The sequence below is a fragment of the Xiphophorus hellerii genome, chromosome 11 (assembly GCF_003331165.1).
Source record: "Xiphophorus hellerii strain 12219 chromosome 11, Xiphophorus_hellerii-4.1, whole genome shotgun sequence".
Lineage (NCBI taxonomy): Eukaryota > Metazoa > Chordata > Actinopteri > Cyprinodontiformes > Poeciliidae > Xiphophorus > Xiphophorus hellerii.
In genome coordinates, this window is record NC_045682.1 from 27197996 (window position 1) to 27218954 (window position 20959).

The window sequence follows — 20959 nt, forward strand, 5'->3', positions numbered from 1 at the left end:
CACTGTCAAGCAAACATCAACAAGAAAAATTGTCTCTGTGCGAGTTCATTCCAGTGCTAATTTTAGTCAAACACAGCTTCTTTATTTCTCTGTTGCTGCATTTTGTCTCTTTTTTTCCACCCAGAGGAGATGAACAATGTTTCATTCACTCATTCATTCATTAAGGGGAAGAGACTTACATGTTTGTGATGCTGTTTTCATACAAACGCGATAAAAACCACCGTGTATCACCAACCCACATCTCTGAAGACCTTTCTGATAAACAGCAAGCGGGCATTAGCTCATATGTATATAAACAAAATTATAAATGTATAATTACTTTAAATTGTTACAACTTGGTTACATTAGTTTTTATTTTATTTAACTAAGCAAAGTGCTTTGCAGAGCCCATATACTAAACAAGTTAACACTGCCAATAAAATGGTCATTTTGATCTTTGGACTGCACTGAAAGTGTTTTACTGCCAATTACAGATTAACATTTGAGCCAACAGAGTACGCTCTGGAACTTCTATTTTCAATATTATATAAAATCCCACAAACTGAATCCAATGCCAAGCAAACAATACTCTAATGAACTGCATTACAATTAAAAAAAGATGAAAATCCACCCAAATGTGTTAATGTGTCCTGCAGTGTGAAGTCAGTGCATTGGTACAGTATGAGAAATCTGCAGCCGATGAACCTCGTCATCTCCAGCAGGTTGTCATCATACAAGCAGATTGCTACAGAGGACAGACACTGGGCAGGAAGGAAGACTGAGTGCCAGGGTTGGGCTGATCTACTGAATGTCTGCTTTAGTTTGCAGCTGCCTGTGGAACCGGGCGGGGCGCTTCGGGGGCAGATCGAGATGTTAGCTGGCAGAGGGGCAACTGGACAGCTGGTTGGGAGGTCTCTGAGCAAACCGTCCAGTTAAGCTGATGCCTAATCCATTGGCCACAGCAAGACGTGGAAAAAAATATGTCACTGATGAAAAGTGAAAAAGGTTCTTCAAAAAAGTCACTTTGATCATTTATAATCCATCTAAAAGCTATAGACAGTCTTGGATTTATTATTTATAATTCTGAAGTCAGAGGAAACAGAAGAAAATCTGACTAAAAACATTCCTTATAAATTTTTACAACTCTTGAGCTAAATAACAGCTAAATCGAACATTACATTGTGGATTTGGTTAACGATTTATTACATGTTAATGGCAGAAGATCATTCAGTGTCATTCATCTTTGCTCATAAACGACTGGCTAACCACCAGCTGTTGGTGCCAGAGTTGGTATCAGCTTCAAAACTTCCTGTTGAGCCAGAATAAAAGGCCTTTTGTGTTTTTAAGCAATCTGGATTAGAACTGTGCACCACTACTTCAAATCTAAAACACAGAGTGACCAAACCAGAACTGGATAATTCTGCACTGAACAGAGGTTCCTTAAAATACAGTTTGAGATTTAAATCAACTTATTCATTTAAAAAAAATTAAATAAAAGGGTACAAGTAAACTACTAATATCTGTCAAAAGTATCGTCATTCCAAAAAAATCATCTAATCATAAGATAATCATTTAATGTTGAATCACGTTTAAGGCAGAAAAGTTTTGGAAACTAAGGGTTTCATTTGAATAAATAAATAAATGGTATCTAAAGATCAGTTCTGGATTTTTTTAGGTTATTTAATGCAACATATTTTACAATATAAGAATGATTAATTAATTATAATATGTACCTACGTATCGGGTAGCAAACACTGAAATTATGTAGCATGACTAAAATCTAACAAGGAAAGACTCAGATAATTTAACGCCCTCATGCCTATATATGAAATTACTTTAAAAGAGTAGAAATTTATAATTTAGTTTCATCAGTAGAGTGGACGTAGGTCTGCAGAGAAGGTGAAACTTCAATATTTATGTGCAAGTCAATTTCCACCGTTGGCAGAAAACCAACAGTTTCATCACAGTAATAAACTGCAGTCAAAGCAGCATGAATAAAACAATAAAATACATAATTTTGTTCAAAGGACATGCATAGTGTGCTGAGCTCACACATAAGCACAAGGCGAATGGTCTCTTTTCTGTGTGTGTGTGGGGGTGGGCGTGTGTGTGTGCTGGAAATGAATAGATGATGTATGTGGAGATCAAATAGTGTGAAGCTGAGCTCAGAGCATGTAGGCAGCCACACCCTGAAGCAGCATTAACAGCACACAGAAACCATCAGCAGCATTCATCAGTCTGCAGCTCGCTGCTCTAAAACTGTGGCTCAAACACTTCCAACAACTAATCTGATCAACAATAGTGATGGAGGTTCAACAGCATCTAATTGTATTTTAGCTCTTTATGTAAAACTATAAAAGTTCAACATTCCCCAAAAAGCAATATATTTTTCCCTATTTATTGCAAATATACATAAGGAACATTTAATAAAGAACTCAGTGTGGGGCAATAGTGCTTTCAGTTTCCTGAACTGCAAATGGAGGATGAAGGTGGTCAGACAGATAACATGTCATAGATGCTTTAGACAGCATTATCAGCACTTATCAGTTTTATAGTGTTATTAAAATGGTTTTGGAAGAGGCTGAGTGACAAGACCAATAATAATGAGAGAACTTCCTCACAAATCCTGTCATCTGATGCAGTGTTGCAAAATGTCCAATACACCTGTGTGTGGACTGGAAGTGAAGACAGGTGTGAAAAAAGTACATTAATAGACAAAAAACAAAGAGTCAGACAGTGTTTGAAGACGTTTCTGATGGTAATTTTAAATGTCTACTTTTCTAACTTCCTGTAGTGAATGTCTGTGTTTGAGGTCAACTTTTATGTAAACTGGCACAAAAACTAGAGATTAAAATGAACCTGTTATATATGTTACATGTATTGCTGTCTTCCTCTCTAATATGTCTCTGTTTATTACAATAAAAATAGTTTTTATTGCTTTTGAATAAATGTTTGTCAGCTGAACTGTTCATCCATTCAGTTCAATGTTCAATGGAAAGCGACTCATATGACCTTAACAGCACCAATGACCTTAATTAGTTCAATTGTTTTGATGGCAAGTTAAGATAAACAGGCTGTACTTGTTTAGAGTTTTATGTAATGTAAAGCATTTTAATACATTTAGTGTGAAAGAGCTTTAGTTAAGTAACTGGGATTTTGAATGAATAATGGAAAAGCAGGAAGTCTGTCATTTCTCAAGCAAAAACAAGAAGAAATCTGAGACTTTGTGGGATTTCTATTACTTTTCACTAAATAGTTTCTGAATTTTGTGCAGTTTATGTAATCAAACAAAATTCTGTTTCCCATTTTTCTTTGCAGTTATATGATCTGCTTACTAATTTGAAACAAGTCAGCAATATGAACTTCTCTCTACTGTGTGAGTTATGGGTTTTCATCTGATTATGGGTGTGCCCTTATACTGAAGAACTCATTCAATCTCTCTATGCACATTCATTACATCATTTCTGCCCACTGGCTCAGAACAGCGTAGAGGAATCCATAATCACTTTGAAATCAATAGTTTTCCATTAACCAACTACCTTTCTGGACTGAAAAGTTCTGCATTTAATACTTGATATACAGTATATCCAGTCAGTAGATTGGCTGGATGGAATAAATTCTTGATTCAAAAACCCAAAATCCAAATAATAGCGAAGCAGAACAACAGCAGTAAACGAGCATTAAGAAGATTACAAAGATCCAAGTGGTACTGAAGCAAAATCTGTGAGCAGACTGTCAGAGCTTGTTAAAAACTCATCCCTGACACCACCTTCACTGACATTTCTAAATCTCGGCTTATAAATCTTAAAAGCAGACTCTACGTTTACTGTGGCTTTTTCATAGAAGCTACTTTAAAGAGTTTCAAGCTGCTCAACCAACTGAGGATCATGTTGTCCAACCACAAGCACCAACCAAGCTGCACAGATCATATTTTCACACAGATGATAAATGAGAGCTGTGAAGGTCTGCTGTTTCTGTACATCACCACAGCTATGTTGAAATTTTGTTGCCAGAAAATTATGAAGAGTGATTCATAATTTTGCACATGATTTCTGTATTATTTTTCATTTTATATGAGCAGAATAATGGACATTGGACAAGTTTTCCGTCCCTATGTAATGTGAATACTGCGGGTTTGCAGCACACATTGTTGGAGTTAAACCATCTGCGCTGTTATGTGGTCATGGGAATACCTCTAACCATTTGTTACAACATTAACGAGACAGCACTATCCTCATTATCAGCACATGTCTTGGTCTGAATTTTTACTACAGCCCCAGTTTTGACATTTAAAGTCTTTGACTCGCTGATGTGCTGCTCGTTCTGCAAGTCTGAAGTTTGATTTTGGAGCACAGCTGTCTGAGGGAGATGGGTTTAGCTATGCACATTAGAACCCATGACAAACTTTGATTTACTAAAATATTGTAGCAAAACATGAGCTGAAGTGTGTAAAGAGAGTTTGCAGCTGTTAATACATCTCTGCCACCTAATAATACTAACATTTACTTTGACAGAATAGATGGATGAACGTGTACTGCAGCCGTTTCTGACTTCTGTGGTCCTTATAGAAACACTTTCTGTGGTTTGAGTTTTTGTACTGCTTGGCTACCACTTACAATTCAGGCATTTCTCAAGATATCATAAGTTAATGGGGTGTGATGAGATTTCACAATGTTCTCAGTCAACTTGGATTCTGTCAAAACAAAAGCAGCAATTCAGCTTGATGGGGACTGACAGACGACTGGCCAGTCAGAAACTCAAAGATCGGAGCTTTTCTCATGGTGAAAACATTATAGTAGCGTCTACCAGGCTGTGTTAACAATAACCTTCCTCAGTGCAGAAGGTATTTCTGAGTGAAGACGACTCAACATTAGCTGTTTCAGCATAAAAGAAACACAAGGATGTAACAAGCTGCTTGAAAAGTAGCTATTGGGTTTACATGCAGAGACATGTCTGATTTATTCAGACTGAGAGTGAAAGAGCAAAATGTTGAGCAGATAATAGGAAGGCAGAATGGGGAGCTCCTGTGGATCTGGAAATGTTGGCAGCCTTTTCAAAATCTCAATAAAAGAAAAGATCCATGTCCTTCAGAATATATTCATTGTTTTACTTACTGTTTTAATTATGACACTTTTAGTCACCGGTGTCATGTCCCCTTTGTGCCGAAATTAAGTCATCGCTTATTGAAGAATCATCACAGCCACTTTTCTTTGTAATTGTAAAACCATTAAGACTCTCCCAATTTGACTTTTCTAAAATTTTTCAGAAGTCAATGCTCTTATTACCTAAAAACATTGCAAACATAAAATCACAGATAAGTCAAAATTACAAGATTATAGAGCAGAAAAAATGTAAAGACTACAACTGCCTTTTATTACATAAAGAAGACAAGTATTTTTTTTCTTTTGTTGCCAATAGGTTTGCTCCTGTCTGTTGTTCTCTTTTCAAGTAAATGTTTGAAGTCTATGTTCAAACTCTTCTTCTGCCACCTCGCACAAGTGCTGACAAGCTTATCTGTTCAATTTCTGGCAACAAAGTGGAGCAAGGTTCGGCTGGAAAAACTTCTTGTCATTCAACTCCTAAAACAAACAAAGTTCCTAAAATAAAGCGCCTCTCATAGCACAGGAAGATGTCATTTTCTGTTACACAAGCCAGCTGCAATCAAAAATAGACGACAGGATGTTGTTCTTGTATCACGACGCTGATGCCCACTGACAGCGTTTTTCCACTTTCACCAGACTGGAGAGGAAAACGTTCATAAAACCTGGATGCAAATTACTAAATGGTCACTCTGCTGCGGTTAATTAGCGGGAGCAGTTCTGGAAAACCCAGAGGCCGCAAAACGGGTCAAGGAGGGGGAGGGAGTTTTCTGAGAGGATATGCAAGAGGAGACCTCTATTAGCTCTGACAGAGAGAGAAAGACACAGAGAGAGAGAGGGGAAGAGAGAGAGAGAGAAAAGGAAAGAGAGAGAGAGAGTGAGGGAGAGAGAAAGAGACCCCTGAGTGGGTGGAGGGAGCTGCGCCGAGGCAGGCAGGCTGGGACCAGTGGAAGAGGGAAGTCATCTTGAATATGCACCATGCCTCTGCTCCAGGCCTGTTGCCTAGCAATCAAAAATATTTACTTCTTACCCAAAACTGCACACCATTTTTTTACATTCTGGAAAAGCAAAAACAAGACGTTATCCGTCCAAATTAATTATGGAGGCCTCCATCAGCCACGGTCAGGGAAAGATCGTGCTTGTCTGGAATGCTGATGGGCTGATAGGACGATGTAATGTAACCTTGTAATGAGAAGAAAAAAGATTTATCTGCACCATGAAACTGAACTCAACGGGTTGGGAATGTGAGAATGGGTCTCTGGGCAGCATAAAAAGGGCCGGCATGCTTCTGCTATCGCAAGTGTACGTCTGTTGCCATGGTAACTTGCGCTGCATTTTCTGGGTGGCCGTGGGGTATTGTGTCTGCTCTATCAGCAGCAGCCTGCGCAGTGACAGTATGAGCTGATCTGGGGTTCTTCAGCAGGAGGAGCAGCGGCCGCTCCAGGTTTACTGGGTTTACTGGTGATATGTACCAGCCTGGAACAACACTGAGACTAAACTGCTGTGATTGGCAGAGAGAGGGAAGGAAGAGCCACACCTAGAAATCTGACGGAGCTGCAGCAGCAGAGTCCTGACACATGAAAACAGCTGGAACAGAATGGAAAGAAGAGGAAATAAAGAGAGAAAGTCCAGGTGGACAGTTTGGGTTTCAGGCAACCCAAACAGGATGACCGACAGCAGAACTGACAAAAAAAAGTCTACACTGAGAAGTGAAAAAATATTAGACAGATGCTAGTCCATCATCTCTTCTAATAAAGTATTTGGTCATTATTTGGCATTGTGGTACATTTAGAAGTGAGTTTGCCTTTTATCTGTTTTCCTCATTGTGTGACAAATCTTAGTTGCAAACAAAAAAAGCCCCACTATGAAATGTATTTCACAACAGAGCTTTTCTAATACAAAATACGCAAAATGTGGTTTGGCATTGTCTTGCTGGATTAAGCAAGATCTTTTCTCCAAATTACAGTCATGTCAGCTGTGATTTACATCGGAGTGTAAGCTGCAAAGAACAAACTGTTTCATAAAAAATACAAACTTTTGCTATGAAATGTGATCTCTGTCAGTGTGACCAACATAGAAATCAAGTAGATAGTCTAAACATTTTTTCTGTTGGTAGTTAGGTATTTTATCTACTTCTAAAGTTTAAGGCTTTAAAACTGTTCTAGTATCACTAATGCTTTGTTCATTGTACATTTTGTTTAGGTTTCTGGTGTTTTTGGTTGTGACCTCCAGATGAGGTGCAGGTCATGTCTTTCTTGAACCTTTTCATGAATTTTTTATTTCTTTTTGTGTAATGAAAGAAGGGGATTGCTGGGATGTAGGTGCTGCTTGTTATCACTGTTGGGCTGCAGGAAGATGGTCCCAGGTTCAAATCCAGACCTGGGTTCATCCTGCAGGGAGTTTGTAGATTCTCTTAAAGAACTCCAGCTTCAGTCACAAAGTGTGTGGATCGTCTGTGCTGTGTGTCTTAGTGACGTCTGGTGAGAGACTGGCAACCTGTCCAGGTGAAGCCCGTGTCTTTGGACTGCTGCAGACTGGCAGCGAGCCAAGGCCAGCCTCAAACAAACTTCTTGGTTGAATTGTATCATTTTGAACTCTGTAGAAATAAATGTGAGCATTACTTTAAGTCCAGTTCTGTTCTGTGTATCAGACATGGCCGTGTTTTCATTGTGACTCTGTCTCTGATTTGTTCTGTCAGCATCAGGTCTGTGACATAAGCAACTTTGTACTGAGGTGTTGAGTCTGTGAGACTGCAGGGGTAGGAAGTATTCATTATTGCAATGCTGCCACTAGGGGGGCACCGGTGGAAGTTTTCTGGCTGGTCACCAATCTTTAAAAAGCCTGACCTGCTGATTCCGATTTTGGCTGATACCAATTTTCTTTCTGAAATGTTGCTAAATATAGCAAGAAAGTCGCTGAGTTGGTGACAGTGGAGTGAATATTGTTAACTGCAAACGTGCAGACCTGACCTGGTGGGCCGGTCTATCAGCCAAACCTCCTTCACAGCAGAGCAGAAGAGGACAGAGGTCGACTTTTAGACCTTCCACAAGGTAGATTACATCAGTGGATTAGATCGGCAGATCACTGATCTACAAAAATTTAAGAAATTGGGCCAATTTATCGGTTGATCAATTTATCGATTGGTCAATTTATCAGTGCAAACCTTCCTGTCACATTTCTTTGTCTCTGGTGATATTGATAAATTATTTTTTAAGTTCAGAGACATTGATAATATTCGAGGTTAAATTGATCATTCCTTAAATGCACTAATAAAAATGTACAAATATTTAAATAACTCATCATATTATCAATTAACATTTTAATAATTTCCTGCTAGATAAAGAAAAATACTGCCATTTTCCAAACATTCATGTTATTATTAAAATGTTACAAGAAAAAGAAGTTATTTCACTGAGACCAAATCAAATTGAGAAAACTTTGTATTTCAGCATTTCCATCTTTGGTTTAAAATCTAAAATAGTAACATTGGCTACACCCTGACTGAATCATTCTATTCTGAACAGAAGCTCTCTAAGACAGATAAAAAATAAAATGTTTACTGAACTTAATATTGTCTCATGTTGTGAGCAGGATGCATCGTCACACCCCAACTTTCCAATGTAAGATTTTATTTCACTCCAAACTGAGAGAGGAAAAACATTTTCTCAGGATGAGTTACTCTATTTACTGCATTAATCTGCAGCATCTTTATATGCCTGCATGTCTGCGTTTTGGTACAATGAGTAGAGACCATTTTAAAGAAAGCCACTCGTACGCCAGCAGTAGGAACTATAAATCATCCCAGTGCTTATTTTTTCACATAAAAGAGAAACACTCTACCTGAAGCATTAAAAGGCTTATGACAGAAGATGAATCTAGATCTGATTGATAAGTTCTGCACATGGAGCATGCATGTGGTGTAAAATCAGCTGAGAAGCTCAGACAAAGGCAGAGCAAACACACCCCTGACTGAAGCCTGAGCTGCAACAATGAAAACTGGAAGGCAGACATTTCGGACACGCACACACACACCCCTACACGCACACACACATGAACATAAAGACGGGAGGTAGTGGGAGAGGCTGTTTTGCTGCTGCTACACCCCACCAGCACCCAGCTGCCTTGCTGAGCAACGCCAGCCTTCCCCTGAATTCAACCCCCACCCCATCCACTGTGACAGGAGCCTGAATCCTTCTCCTCTTCGGGGATGCAGAAAAACAAGGGCCACACCACAAGGCCGACTAATCACAGCTCATCACAAATGGGCGTGCAGGCTCCCCTCCTCCTCCTCTTCTGCCCTCTCACTTTCTCTGCAGCACCAGCCTGCAACACAAGCCCTGTCTGTGTCAGCGTGCAGAAAGGGAGGTGGGCAGGCGGGTGGGGTTGTTTCATCTCTAAAGTAGGTTTTTCAAAATAAAGAGCACAGGATAGAAACTCACCTTTGTCCATGCATTTCTCATAAACATATGGTAAACTGGATTAAATTGGGAAATCAGCCCGGCATCCCGGATCAATATCCTCCCACACAGGAATCAATAAGTGTAAACCAGAAAAATCTCTATCAGGGATGAGAACATTGTGGTGAAAATGATTAAAATGGAATGAAATTCGTTTCAGTTTAATCTTTACAAAATAATTTCTATAAAACTATAATATATTTAAAATAATATTAACCATGTTAAAGGATTGCATAATGCTGAGCTAAAAACGTATTTTTTTTATTTTTATTAACCATTGTCGTAAAACCATAAACATCAAAAGAAGCCTCCCGCACAAAGAAAAGATACATCAGTGCATTTCACTGGCCGCCGCTTCAGCACAAGCCATGTTTCCCTTCAACAAAGAAGATGCAGGACACCTTTAAGAAAACGCCTTATCTCCCTCTGCCTGCCTGTCACTATGGCAGCCAGTCATTTAACTGTGCACATAACCTAATTCTCTTTTTTTTTTTCTCCAGTTGCTTCCTGCACTCACATCAGGCCGAAGCTGTTCGAGTTTTAATGAAATCTAACGCACTGATTTGCAGCGGCGCGCATCAAAGTTCTTGCAGCCATTGAAGCAGAAATAACTCTTGACTCATTTATTTTATTCTTCTTTTTTTTTTTACTCACTGTGATCTTTGGGATGTTCTTTTTGCCTTGATAAGACATGTTCTGTCCGATTCCACCTTTTTGTCAAACAAAAACGAGCCTAACTAAACGGTATTTCCCCTCTGTGCGGATGCTGCAGCAGCCCTTTCGCCCGGATGGGAGCTTCAAGGAATGGTCGCCCTTCTTGACAGTGCGCTGTTCAGTCAGTGCCTTAGCGGAGCGCTATAGGAGCGTCTGTACCCCGGCTAACACCGGCCCCTCCCTCTGGAGACTCAGCTAGAGAGACGGCAATGTCGCAATCTTTCCGCCTGAGGGCGCGCTAGAGGCACTTATTTGACATAAAGTTCATAAAACGTCAAATTCTCAGGATTTAATAGTTTTTGCATGTTTTTCCTAACAAAGTGCAACCAGTAATCTACCTAAGCTTATTATTGTCATCTTTATCTTATGAAAACTGCTTTCAAAAAGTCCTACAGATGAGTTTAGATAAAATATCTACACTAAAGTACATCAATCTCCACTTATTATTAAGTAATGTGACGTGGCAGCTGTCTCAGAGCCTGGTCACACACTCTCACACATGCTCCCCCTCCCTCTCTGCATGTCCCCACCCAGTCCTCTGTCTCTATTGTTTGAACATTCGCTCACCATTCCCTTCCTCAGCACTAATGCAGCTATAAAGAGGTTTTGATGTTCATATGAGAACAGGTACTTAAAAGGAAAGAAAGTTTCAGAACTCTAAATATGTCGTCCAAAACCTGCCGGCTTTCACATGTGTCACAAATATAAACTGGTTTGCAAAACAAGTTATTTTTTAAACTTTTGCACATTTTGTCAAATTACATGTCTAATGAAAATAAGTGAACATCAGTTTTATGAACTGCTCTTTACTGTAATACTCCTAAATCAAGACGAATGCAACCAATTGGCTTAAAAAGTTCCCTAACTACTAAAAAGAGCAAATAGAGCATCATGAGGACGAAACACAGAAAACGGCTCAGGGATAACAATATGGAGAAGCTTGAAGCAGCATTTGGATTAAAAACCTGTGGAGATCTAACTAAGCCCCTTTTGAGCTGTCATCTAAAATATAACGAGCGCGGCAGAACTGCAAGCCACAAAAAATCAAAACACAAACACATCAAGCGGGCAAAGAGAGCATAATTTGGAAAAATAGCTTAGAGGATCGTGGTAACTGTTGAGAATCTGTTGACACTACAAACACAAATCTGGCCTTTAAGGAACAAGAAGTTTTACAAGAAAGTTGTAAGAATTCTGTTTGACTTTTTCCATAAGCCATGATGTTGATGCAGCAAACTGTGGAAGAATCTGCTCTGCTCAGACAAGATCAAAATTAAACACTTTTTTTTGCCATAAATAGGGAAAATGCTATATGTGGATACAAAGTAACCTAAAGGTGTGAGCATCATGCTGCAGGTAAACTTTCAACAGGAGGGACATGGGATCTCTGGAGGGAGCTAAACACAGGACAATCCTATAAAAATAAACCTGCTGTTCAATACTTTAGTCTTATATATAAATAATATTAGACTCTAGGTGTGTAAAGTTGGCAGAGGCATAGAGAACCAGATTAGTGGTGTTTTACATAAGATCTCAACAAAATACATTGCATTCTATGTTTCTAATGCAACAAAATCATGAAACGTTAAAGATATGAACACTTTTTTAAAAGCACTTTAAAACTAAATTCACTAAGCATTTATTGTTGCTCCTAAAAGCAAACAGTCACTGATTACCTTCCTCCTCATTTGGATCCAGGAAAACGTTTCACCTGATGCTGACACACTGTTTGATGGCAGCAAGGCCGGAAAGGCACTACATCAGCATCCATACACCCTGGAGAATGCATTAGCCATGCGCTGTTCTGTTCGCAGGCCAGCTACTTCTGCAGACCACATGAAGCAGCTGAAACCGACTGACAGACAGGAGGCAGGCAGATCGAGGATGCAGAAAAAAAGACTGGGCTTGCTGAGTCTCTTCCAACAAAGTTCCAGTCATTTCTTTCTGTTTCATGCTCCACATGAACCAACAAGCATCCACTTTTAAACCAAACATACTAAACAGCTCTACTCATTTTTACAGTGAGACTTTGTAAAAGTATTCATACGACGTTAATTTTCTAACATTTTGTTTTTAAGTTGATTAATAAAACACATGATACAGCGAGAAAAAAACATTTGAATCTGGATTACATATATTTTGACAGTCATAACTAATGTTAAGTAAAGGTTTCAGGGTTATTTTCAATAACAGGTTAGGCATTAAGAAAATAACACTTTCAGCATTTCAAAGTTTACATTTTTAAATAAATTTATAACTATTGTTATTATGTACCAACTGTTAGAAACAATGTAGCGCCTGCAGAGTCGGATCCTGACCCCAGTTTGAAAACTGCAGTCCTGTTTGGTTAAAATATCTCAAAATAAATCACTTTTACCAGCAGCAACAATGTCATATGTGTTAACTTCTGCTGAATCATCTGGTCCTTTATGAACTGCAGTATTGTAGTTCATTTTTAGGCCATAAGGCCAAAACAAGATGGCGGCGCGCGTAGACGCAGCGGCTCTGTGCTCTCCGACTCAAAGTTCGTCTTTTCCACTTTGCCCGGTTAAAAACGCCTATAACCGACAACATTTACTGGCCATTGGTCAAGCAATCGGGGAAAGTCTGTCACAGGAGCTTTTCCGTGTCCACAACATTCCGGTCGATATTGCTCGGACACCGGGCTCTCCCTGGATTACAATCCCAGTAACTACGACAGGGCGACGGCGCAGAGATGTAAACAAAAGAGGGGGCGTCGCAGCGGCGTGTTAGCGAGGCTCAGGAAACGGCCACACAAACCACCGCTACCAAGCATCTTTCTCTCCAACGTGAGGTCTCTCGCTAACAAACTGGACGAATGGAAGCTGTGGATTGCAACTGACAACCTCATCCGGGAATGCTGCATTCTGTTGATCACGGAGACGTGGTTAAATCCAACCATACCGGACCCGGAGATCGAGCTAGCAGGCTACACAGCACACCTACAGGACCGATCAGCAGCTCCGGTAAGAAAAGAGGAGGTGGACTATGCGTTTATGTAAATAACAGCTGGTGTACGAACTCCACAGTAGTTGTTAGCCACTGTTCTCCCGGCGTGGAGTTCATCACAATTAAATGCAGACCCCGATACCGCCATTCTACTCACTGCGGTTTACATAGCACCGGATGCTAACGCTAGCTCGGCCGTGGGACTCCTGCATGATACTATCAGCAACAACCAGAACCAGAACCCCGAGGCTGTTCACATCGTCTCTGGGGACTTTAATCACGCTGATCTGAAATCAGTCCTCCCCAAATTCCATCAACACGTCAAGTGCACAACCAGGGGTGATAAAACTCTGGACAAGCTGGACACAAACATCAGACAAGCATACAGGGCTAAACGCTTAGCACACCTTGGCCAGTCTGATCACGTGTCCCTGCTACTGATCCCTGCTTACACCCCCCTGTGGAAACGTGTCCCCATTACAACCCGGACTGTCACCATCTGGCCTCAGGATGCCTCTCACCAACTACAGCACTGCTTCCAGAGAACTGACTGGGAGGTTTTTGCACATCAGGACCTGGAGAACTACACCTCAGCAGTCTTGGACTACATCAGGTTCTGCACGGACAATGTCACCAGGAACAGACTCATGAGGATCTATCCGAATAGGAAACCCTGGATGACTAAGGAGGTCCGGGGCCTCTTGAAAGCCAGGAACGCTGCTTTCAGGTCTGGGGACAAAGCACTCTACAGTTCTGCCAGAGCCAACCTGAGAAGAGGCATCTGCCAAGCTAAGGCATCATACAGAGGGAGAATAGAGAAGCAGCTCAGGAGCAACAACACCAGGCAGGTGTGGCAGGGTGTCCAGCACATTACAAGATACAGATCCAGCAACCAGCCATGAACGGAGGGAACCACTTCCCTGGCAGAGGAGATGAATATCTTCTTTGCCTGCTTTGAGGCGACACCTACCACAGCTCCATCACAGCTGCCTGTCCACAGCAGCTCTGCTCTCACAGTAGAGGAGTGTGAGGTGAGGCAGGTGATGAGGAAGGTGAACCCAAGGAAGGCTGCGGGACCCGACGGTGTGTCGGGACGGGTGCTTAAAGACTGTGCAGACCAACTGGCTGGAATCTTCACAAAGATTTTTAACCAGCCCCTGTCTCAAGCCACTGTCCCTCCCTGCCTAAAGTCCTCTACCATTGTCCCCCTGCCGAAAAGAACCAATATCAACACCCTGAACAACTACCGTCCAGTGGCACTCACACCGATCATCATGAAGTGCTTCGAGAGACTGGTGCGGAGTCACATCCTCGCTGGCCTGCCTGCTGAGCTGGACCCTCTCCAATTTGCCTACAAAGCAAAGAGGTCCACAGAGGACGCTGTATCCACTGCACTTCATGCTGCCCTGACCCACTTAGAGAAGCAGGGGAGCTACGTCAGAATGCTCTTTGTGGACTTCAGCTCAGCATTTAATACCATACTTCCCCAACGTCTGGTGTCCAAGCTAGCAAACCTTGGGCTCCCATCAGCCACCTGCAGTTGGATCCTGGACTTCCTAACAGGTCGCTCCCAGAGGGTCAGACTGGGCCCCCAGACCTCCACTGCTCTGAGCCTGAACACCGGATCGCCACAGGGTTGCGTGCTCAGCCCACTTCTCTACACCCTCTACACTCATGACTGTGTCTCCAACCACCTCAGCAACAAGATCATAAAGTTTACAGATGACACGACTGTTGTTGGTCTCATCTCAGGCGGGAAGGGGGAGCTGGAGTACAGGGATGAGGTGAAGCGGCTGTCAGAGTGGTGCAAAGTCAATAACCTGCTCCTCAACACCTCCAAAACAAAGGAGCTGGTGATCGACTTCAGGAAGAACAAAACGGACATCCAGCCTCTCACCATCAGTGGGACCTGTGTGGAGAGGGTCCCAGTGTTCAGGTTTCTGGGCATGGAGTTGGAGGACAAGCTAACCTGGAGCACCAACACCAAGGAGCTGTTGAAGAAGGCACAGCAGAGACTGTACTTTCTGAGAATACTCAAGAAGAACCGTCTCCCCTCAGACCTGCTGCAGGCCTTCTATCACTGTTCCATAGAGAGTGTGCTCACGTACGGTCTGTGTGTCTGGTACGGCAGCAGCACATCCGCGGACAAGAAGGCGCTCCAGAGGGTTGTTAGGGCAGCAGAGAGAACCATAGGCTGCCCCCTCCCCACTATGGAACAGATTTACACTTCCAGGCTCCACAAGAAAGTTTTGGACATTTTAAATGACTCTTCACACCCTGGCCATGGTCTCTTCCAGCTGCTGCCATCAGGCAAGAGATACAGAGCAATAAAAACCAGGACAAATCGCCTAAAAAACAGTTTTTACCCGATGGCAATCATGGCACTAAATTCAAAGGCATAAGAACTTCTGCTCTTGACACCACTTTGTTAAAAATGTAAATTCTGTTGCGACACCTCCAGGCGCTGCAACCATCTTCTGATGTCTATTTATTTCTCATTTTGTACTATTCATTTCTTTATCTTTGTATATTATGTATATACACATAACCTGCATCTTAACTCGAGTCGAGCAAATCTCAACCTCGTTGTAATCTGTTGATGACAATGACAAATAAATCTTATCTTATCTTAAGGTGGAAAACATTCTTCATTATGATTATGCTCATGTATGCTTTGATTCAACACTGAAATGAACTGTGAAGATTGATAAAGATTGGTTGTAATGTTATGGTTGATATATAGCATGAAGCAGAAAGATGCAGATTTATGAAGTAAAAAAGTAATTTAATCTCATGGAAACAAGAATTAAAAACTGTCCGACCAAAAACAAAGACTTTTTTCCTCAGTCATTTTTTTTGTCATCAGTCAAATTCTTAGGAATAACTTCATTCCAGGTTTTGCAGTTTTAATTATTGCAGCTAATGTTGTGATAAATTGTTGGAGACCAACAAGGAGACCAAAATGAATGTCACAACATAAAATAAACTAAAATGGTTTGTTCCTTATGCTTACAAAATATCAGGATGTAGTCAAACTGCCAAATGCCAAAGAAAGATTTCTACCTTCAGAAAATAGTTTTGTAGAAGAAAATACTCTTAACAGAGTTCAAACCTAATATATGCAAGTTTATTAGCTGAATCTGGACACAAGTGGATAGTGTCAACTGACCACTGACCCAACAAAAATGGAAGCAAGATACCAACAAACAATGAAAACTGGAGGGTGGAATACATCAGATGCAAAAAAAATATTTTGAGAATTTTATTTTGTAAATGCAAAACATCATCTCTATTGGAAATAATAAAATTGAAGCCTTAGATTAGTGATAAAAAAAGGCTACAAACAACCAAAAGACTGGACAACCATATACATGAAACTAAAATAAATATTAAAGGGCTTTTTAAGCATAAAACATGTTTTAAAAAATTAAGATAAAACTAAAATAAAAAGTTTGTTTAATTTAAAAAAAGATTATTTTGCCACTGGAATAGATATATATGATTAAAATCTTTTCTGGCAATTATTAGTTGCTTACACTAGATTGTACATTTACTTTTATGCGGTCACCTTCATAACTTTCCATTAGAAATGAAAACCTTCACTTGGATTGAAGTGGCTTGATTAGCCGTGTGCTCTGATCCAACAGTGGGCACAGATCTAAATGGTGAAACTAAAATCTGCTTAAACCAGAACAGTCATACAGTTCTATGAAGATGCCAACAGCCATTGAAAACTAAAGGGATACAATCCCATGACTTAGGAAGTTTACATGTGTGTGAAGCGTGAGTGTCATAGATGTCATGCATTAGACATGTGACATGACAGAAAAAAACGATAGTGTTCCCTTCAGTTAATAGTCTAACTTCTCAAAGCCAAATTATGGATTCTTTCACAGAGTGTGTGTGTGTGTGTGTTTGCATGAGCCAATCAGAAAAAGAGAGAAACATGAGTCATCAGTTTTTGTGCCAACAGTGATCTCATCCTGATATGAAAGGAACAAAGTAAGTAAGTAAATAGTGTAGACTGTAAATATGTGGAGTAACTGCTAAGAACAGACAGAAACATGATTAGTTGTTACTTCCTCTCCTTTGAAATTAATACAGTTCTCTTAGCACTGTTAAAAGTAACAGTGCTTTTATGTTTCTGATGCAAAGACAATGCAGTTGCAAATGACAAACTTTTATAAATTTTAAAATTTTAAGTTATATCTCAAGGCCATTTATGCAAACTCATTTGTCTGTAAGCATTTTGTAAGATCCTGTGAAGCTTCTTCCTCATTCTAAAGGCTCATTGCATGATATGGTCAGTCTGAATCCAGGAGGCCTGAAAAACACTGAGCATTTTGCAGAAAATACTTCTATAAGAATCACATCAGAATTTCATTTTGTGAGAAAAGTCTCTTTTTATTGTACAAACATTTCATGACAGATCCTTCTCTGTGTCTCTGTCCGTGGTGCTGAAGAGTTACACCTTGACCTTAATTTTCTTTTCTTTTAATTTTGTAGTACTCCTGACATAAGTTAAAAATCTTCACTGTAGTTCAGTACAAATATCAAAAGATTGCAAGAATTTTCTGATCATATAATTCAGTTCTCTGTATAAAGCCACAACCATCACAAGAATATTTTTTAATATTCAAAGTGACACAGAAATACAACTATTAAACAGATTCGTCTAAAACAACAAAAAAACACTAATTACTCTGGCAGGTAAAAAAAAAAAAAAAAAAAGCAAACTTGAAACAGTTTCAGGTTTTAGTCAATTCAATCCCCATGTTTGAATATGAACATAATCAGCAGATCTATTGCAGCTCTAATGTAGCAGTTCATTTTGTGTGTATTTACTGAAACAAATTATTAAACCAAATGAAAGCTCTTATTGTTTTAAACTTTTTCCCATTTTCTTTATAAAATAATATTTTGGATTTAAAATTCTTCACACACTTAGGAAACACCCCAAACAAAGATAAATGTGTGTTATGACATGTTTGGACTCCAGTGTAACCACTGTGTGTTACAATAAGACATTTTAATAGTGTTTGAGATTTAGTTGACAAGGCAAATGTTTTTATAAATATGTATAAAAAATTTCCTGCAACAACCAGAGTTGATTAAGAAGAAATTGGCTGATTCCGGTTTGTGATCCAACTGATCGGTGCATTTCTAGTTGCACAGATGCTGTAGCTTCATTAAAAGAGAAATGAATGGTCTCTGTGGAAGTGGTGTCAGATAACCGGACATGAGACAGAATCCTACAGACTAGTACCAGATGAATGTTTAATGTACATCCTCATGGCATGAACCCAAACTCAAAATGCATTTGATAAGTTTTACATTTTTAGTTGTTGAGAAATAAATACCTTTTGTGTAATTTAATGTCTTATTTTCCCATTCTCATAATATACTGGGCCTGTCAACATTATTTATTTATTGCATATATTTCTAACTTTTCTATGTTCTGTTCAAAGTTCCATTGTTCTCACCTTTTCATCCTCCAGGTTCTGCAGCGTTTCCTTTCCTCCGCTGCTGCAGATCTGCACTTTCTGAGCGTCGTTTCCCGCGAGGTTTTCAGCACCTGCTGGGCTCCGTCTCTCCCCCTGACCGGCCTCTCGCTTAACGGTCCTCGGGATGCGAGAGCCCCTCTGTCCGACGCTGAGCGCATCAAAATCAATAGTTTTACTGTCAAACGCGTCCTCCACGCTGCAGAACAAGCCGCCGCGTTTCTGCCGGGGGACCTGATCGGCCGTTCCGGGACGGGCGAGATAAACCGGCAGCTCCTCCTCCGCTTTCACCCGCTGTGCCCTGCGCTCTGCCATCACTGGGGCTCCAGTCCGAGGAGGAAGAAGAGGAGCAGGAGGAGGAGGAGGAGGACGGGGAAACTGGTGCCAAAGTGATGCGTGGATGCGCTTGTGTGAGGAAGCAGCGGAGGAGCAGACACGAGTTGAAGTGAGGTAAAGAGGTGGCGCTATGGATGAGCTGGCAGGACTTTATGCTTTAAGATGTGACCTTATACTCGACTTTTGTAACATTTTGTTCAATTAAAAGCAGAACAACTTCGGTAGAGGAAACATTGCAGCTTTTTTGTTGTTGTGATAGTGGTGGGTGATATGGCTTCCTGCCCAGGGCAGCATATGGCCAAAGGGCGTCAGCAGGGGATTCAGCATTTTTTTGTTTCTTGTCTACTGTTTATGAACATATCCAGTCTTTCAGAATGGAGTAGACCTAGCAGGAAAACAAAGTACAGCTGCTGATAAAGTTAGCATCTGACTGACAGGGAAGCTACAGTTTGGGCTAAATTCAAGAGCTTTTTCAGATGCATTATTAGAATGGCAAAAACAGAGAACAAGAATCTTCAAAACACAATTTTAGATTTATTAAACATTTGTCTTCTGTTGTCAAAACACAAAAAGTCAATTTTCAGAGCTTTGTTAGCATTAGAACTACTTTAGGCAGTGAGTGTGAAACAGTTATATCAACTAAATAGATTGTTTCTATTTGTACAATATAATAAAGTTGCAGTTAACACAGACATTAGAGTAGGCAGCATCTAAAAACGTCTTACAGACATTCATGTTAGATGCCAATAATAGTTCTGGGGTGGCACACTAAAATCAAAAATTGTGACAAAAATATAGTTTTATTATTCTGCTACCACATATTGGGGGTCAGGGTAAGAAGGTGTCCAGTTGGATCTGTTGAAGTTGCTGAATTAGGCGGAAGTTGTCAACAGTGACATAAAATTTAACTACAACACATGCAGTTCTCACACATTTGTTCAAATCATCGCTGTCCTTTCAGCACCTCTTTGAACATAAGTCAAAGTATGATGAAGGTGATGATTTTCTTGATGCATGTCTGACCCTCCAGCGGAGCCGATTGCTGATGTCAGCACAACTGTGACAAGACTGCGTCAGCAACATGGGTGACGAGCAGATTCTGGACTGAGAGGCTGCTGAGGCCAGGAGTCGGACCTGACGGCTGAGCAGAGCAGAAATGATGCAACAACTGCTTTAGAGAACAAATAAAACTTGTTCTCGAAACTTTACCTGTTTCATTGTTTGATTTCTGATAAACAATGAATAATAAAAAAAAAGATTTTTAAAAGATAGTTCTTTAAAAGATGTTATTTAAAAAGATAGTTCTTATATTACCCTGATAATCTCCTCCATCTGCTAAGCTACAAAAAACAGAAAAACTCTCTGTGTTACGGAGCTCGTCTGGTGACATGGGAGAATAAAAATGTGGCCATGACTTAATAACTTGTGGGAACCACTTATTTATTTAGTGGGACTTATAACAAGTCATGGCTACCGGTTATTAAGCCATAGCCATAAACAATTAAGTTGTGGCCACAAGTCATTAAGTCATAGTCATTAAGTTCAGTTATTAAGTTTTAAGCATGACTTCATAACTCGTTTTCTTTTTTCTCCCATGTCTCCAGACGGATTCCATATTTTGCTGCCTTCACAAACAGGAAAATGTTCCATAAATGAACCGTGTTTGAAATGATCTTTGTTCACTGTGAAATACTAGAGGTAGTCAACTGCAGCCCAGATTCTTAAAGAAACATTAAAAACACTTGTTTAGGTTAAGGTATGTCTGCATATGTGAAAGTTAATGAACCTAACATGTGTTAAGGACTTCAACAGGTCATCTGGGGCTTTGAAAAGCATTTATGATGGTTTGATGTCATAATGAAAGCTGAGTGTTGAGTTACTGAAAAAATCTCACAAACAAAAC

The 20959-nt window shown here is 40.2% G+C and overlaps 1 protein-coding gene and 1 long non-coding RNA gene across 3 annotated transcripts in view; one reads left to right on the top strand and one right to left on the bottom strand.

Annotated features, from left to right (window-relative positions):
• dpysl3 (dihydropyrimidinase like 3) overlaps positions 1-19050 on the bottom strand; it is a 39524-nt gene extending 20474 nt beyond the window's left edge. Inside the window, exon 1 of one of the 2 annotated variants that reach the window (XM_032576952.1) lies at positions 18703-19050. In XM_032576952.1, coding sequence (XP_032432843.1) covers positions 18703-19035 — 333 coding nt within the window. In that variant the 5' untranslated portion in view covers positions 19036-19050. Of the gene's footprint in view, positions 1-10189; positions 10394-18702 lie in introns of those variants that run through there. The other variant, XM_032576953.1, reaches the window with a different exon arrangement.
• Positions 19051-19061: 11 nt separating this feature from the next.
• LOC116728681 (uncharacterized) lies at positions 19062-20264 on the top strand. Its single transcript, XR_004341015.1, has 2 exons — positions 19062-19170; positions 20087-20264. It is a non-coding gene; the product is annotated as an uncharacterized LOC116728681 (long non-coding RNA).
• The last annotated feature ends 695 nt before the right edge of the window (positions 20265-20959 follow it).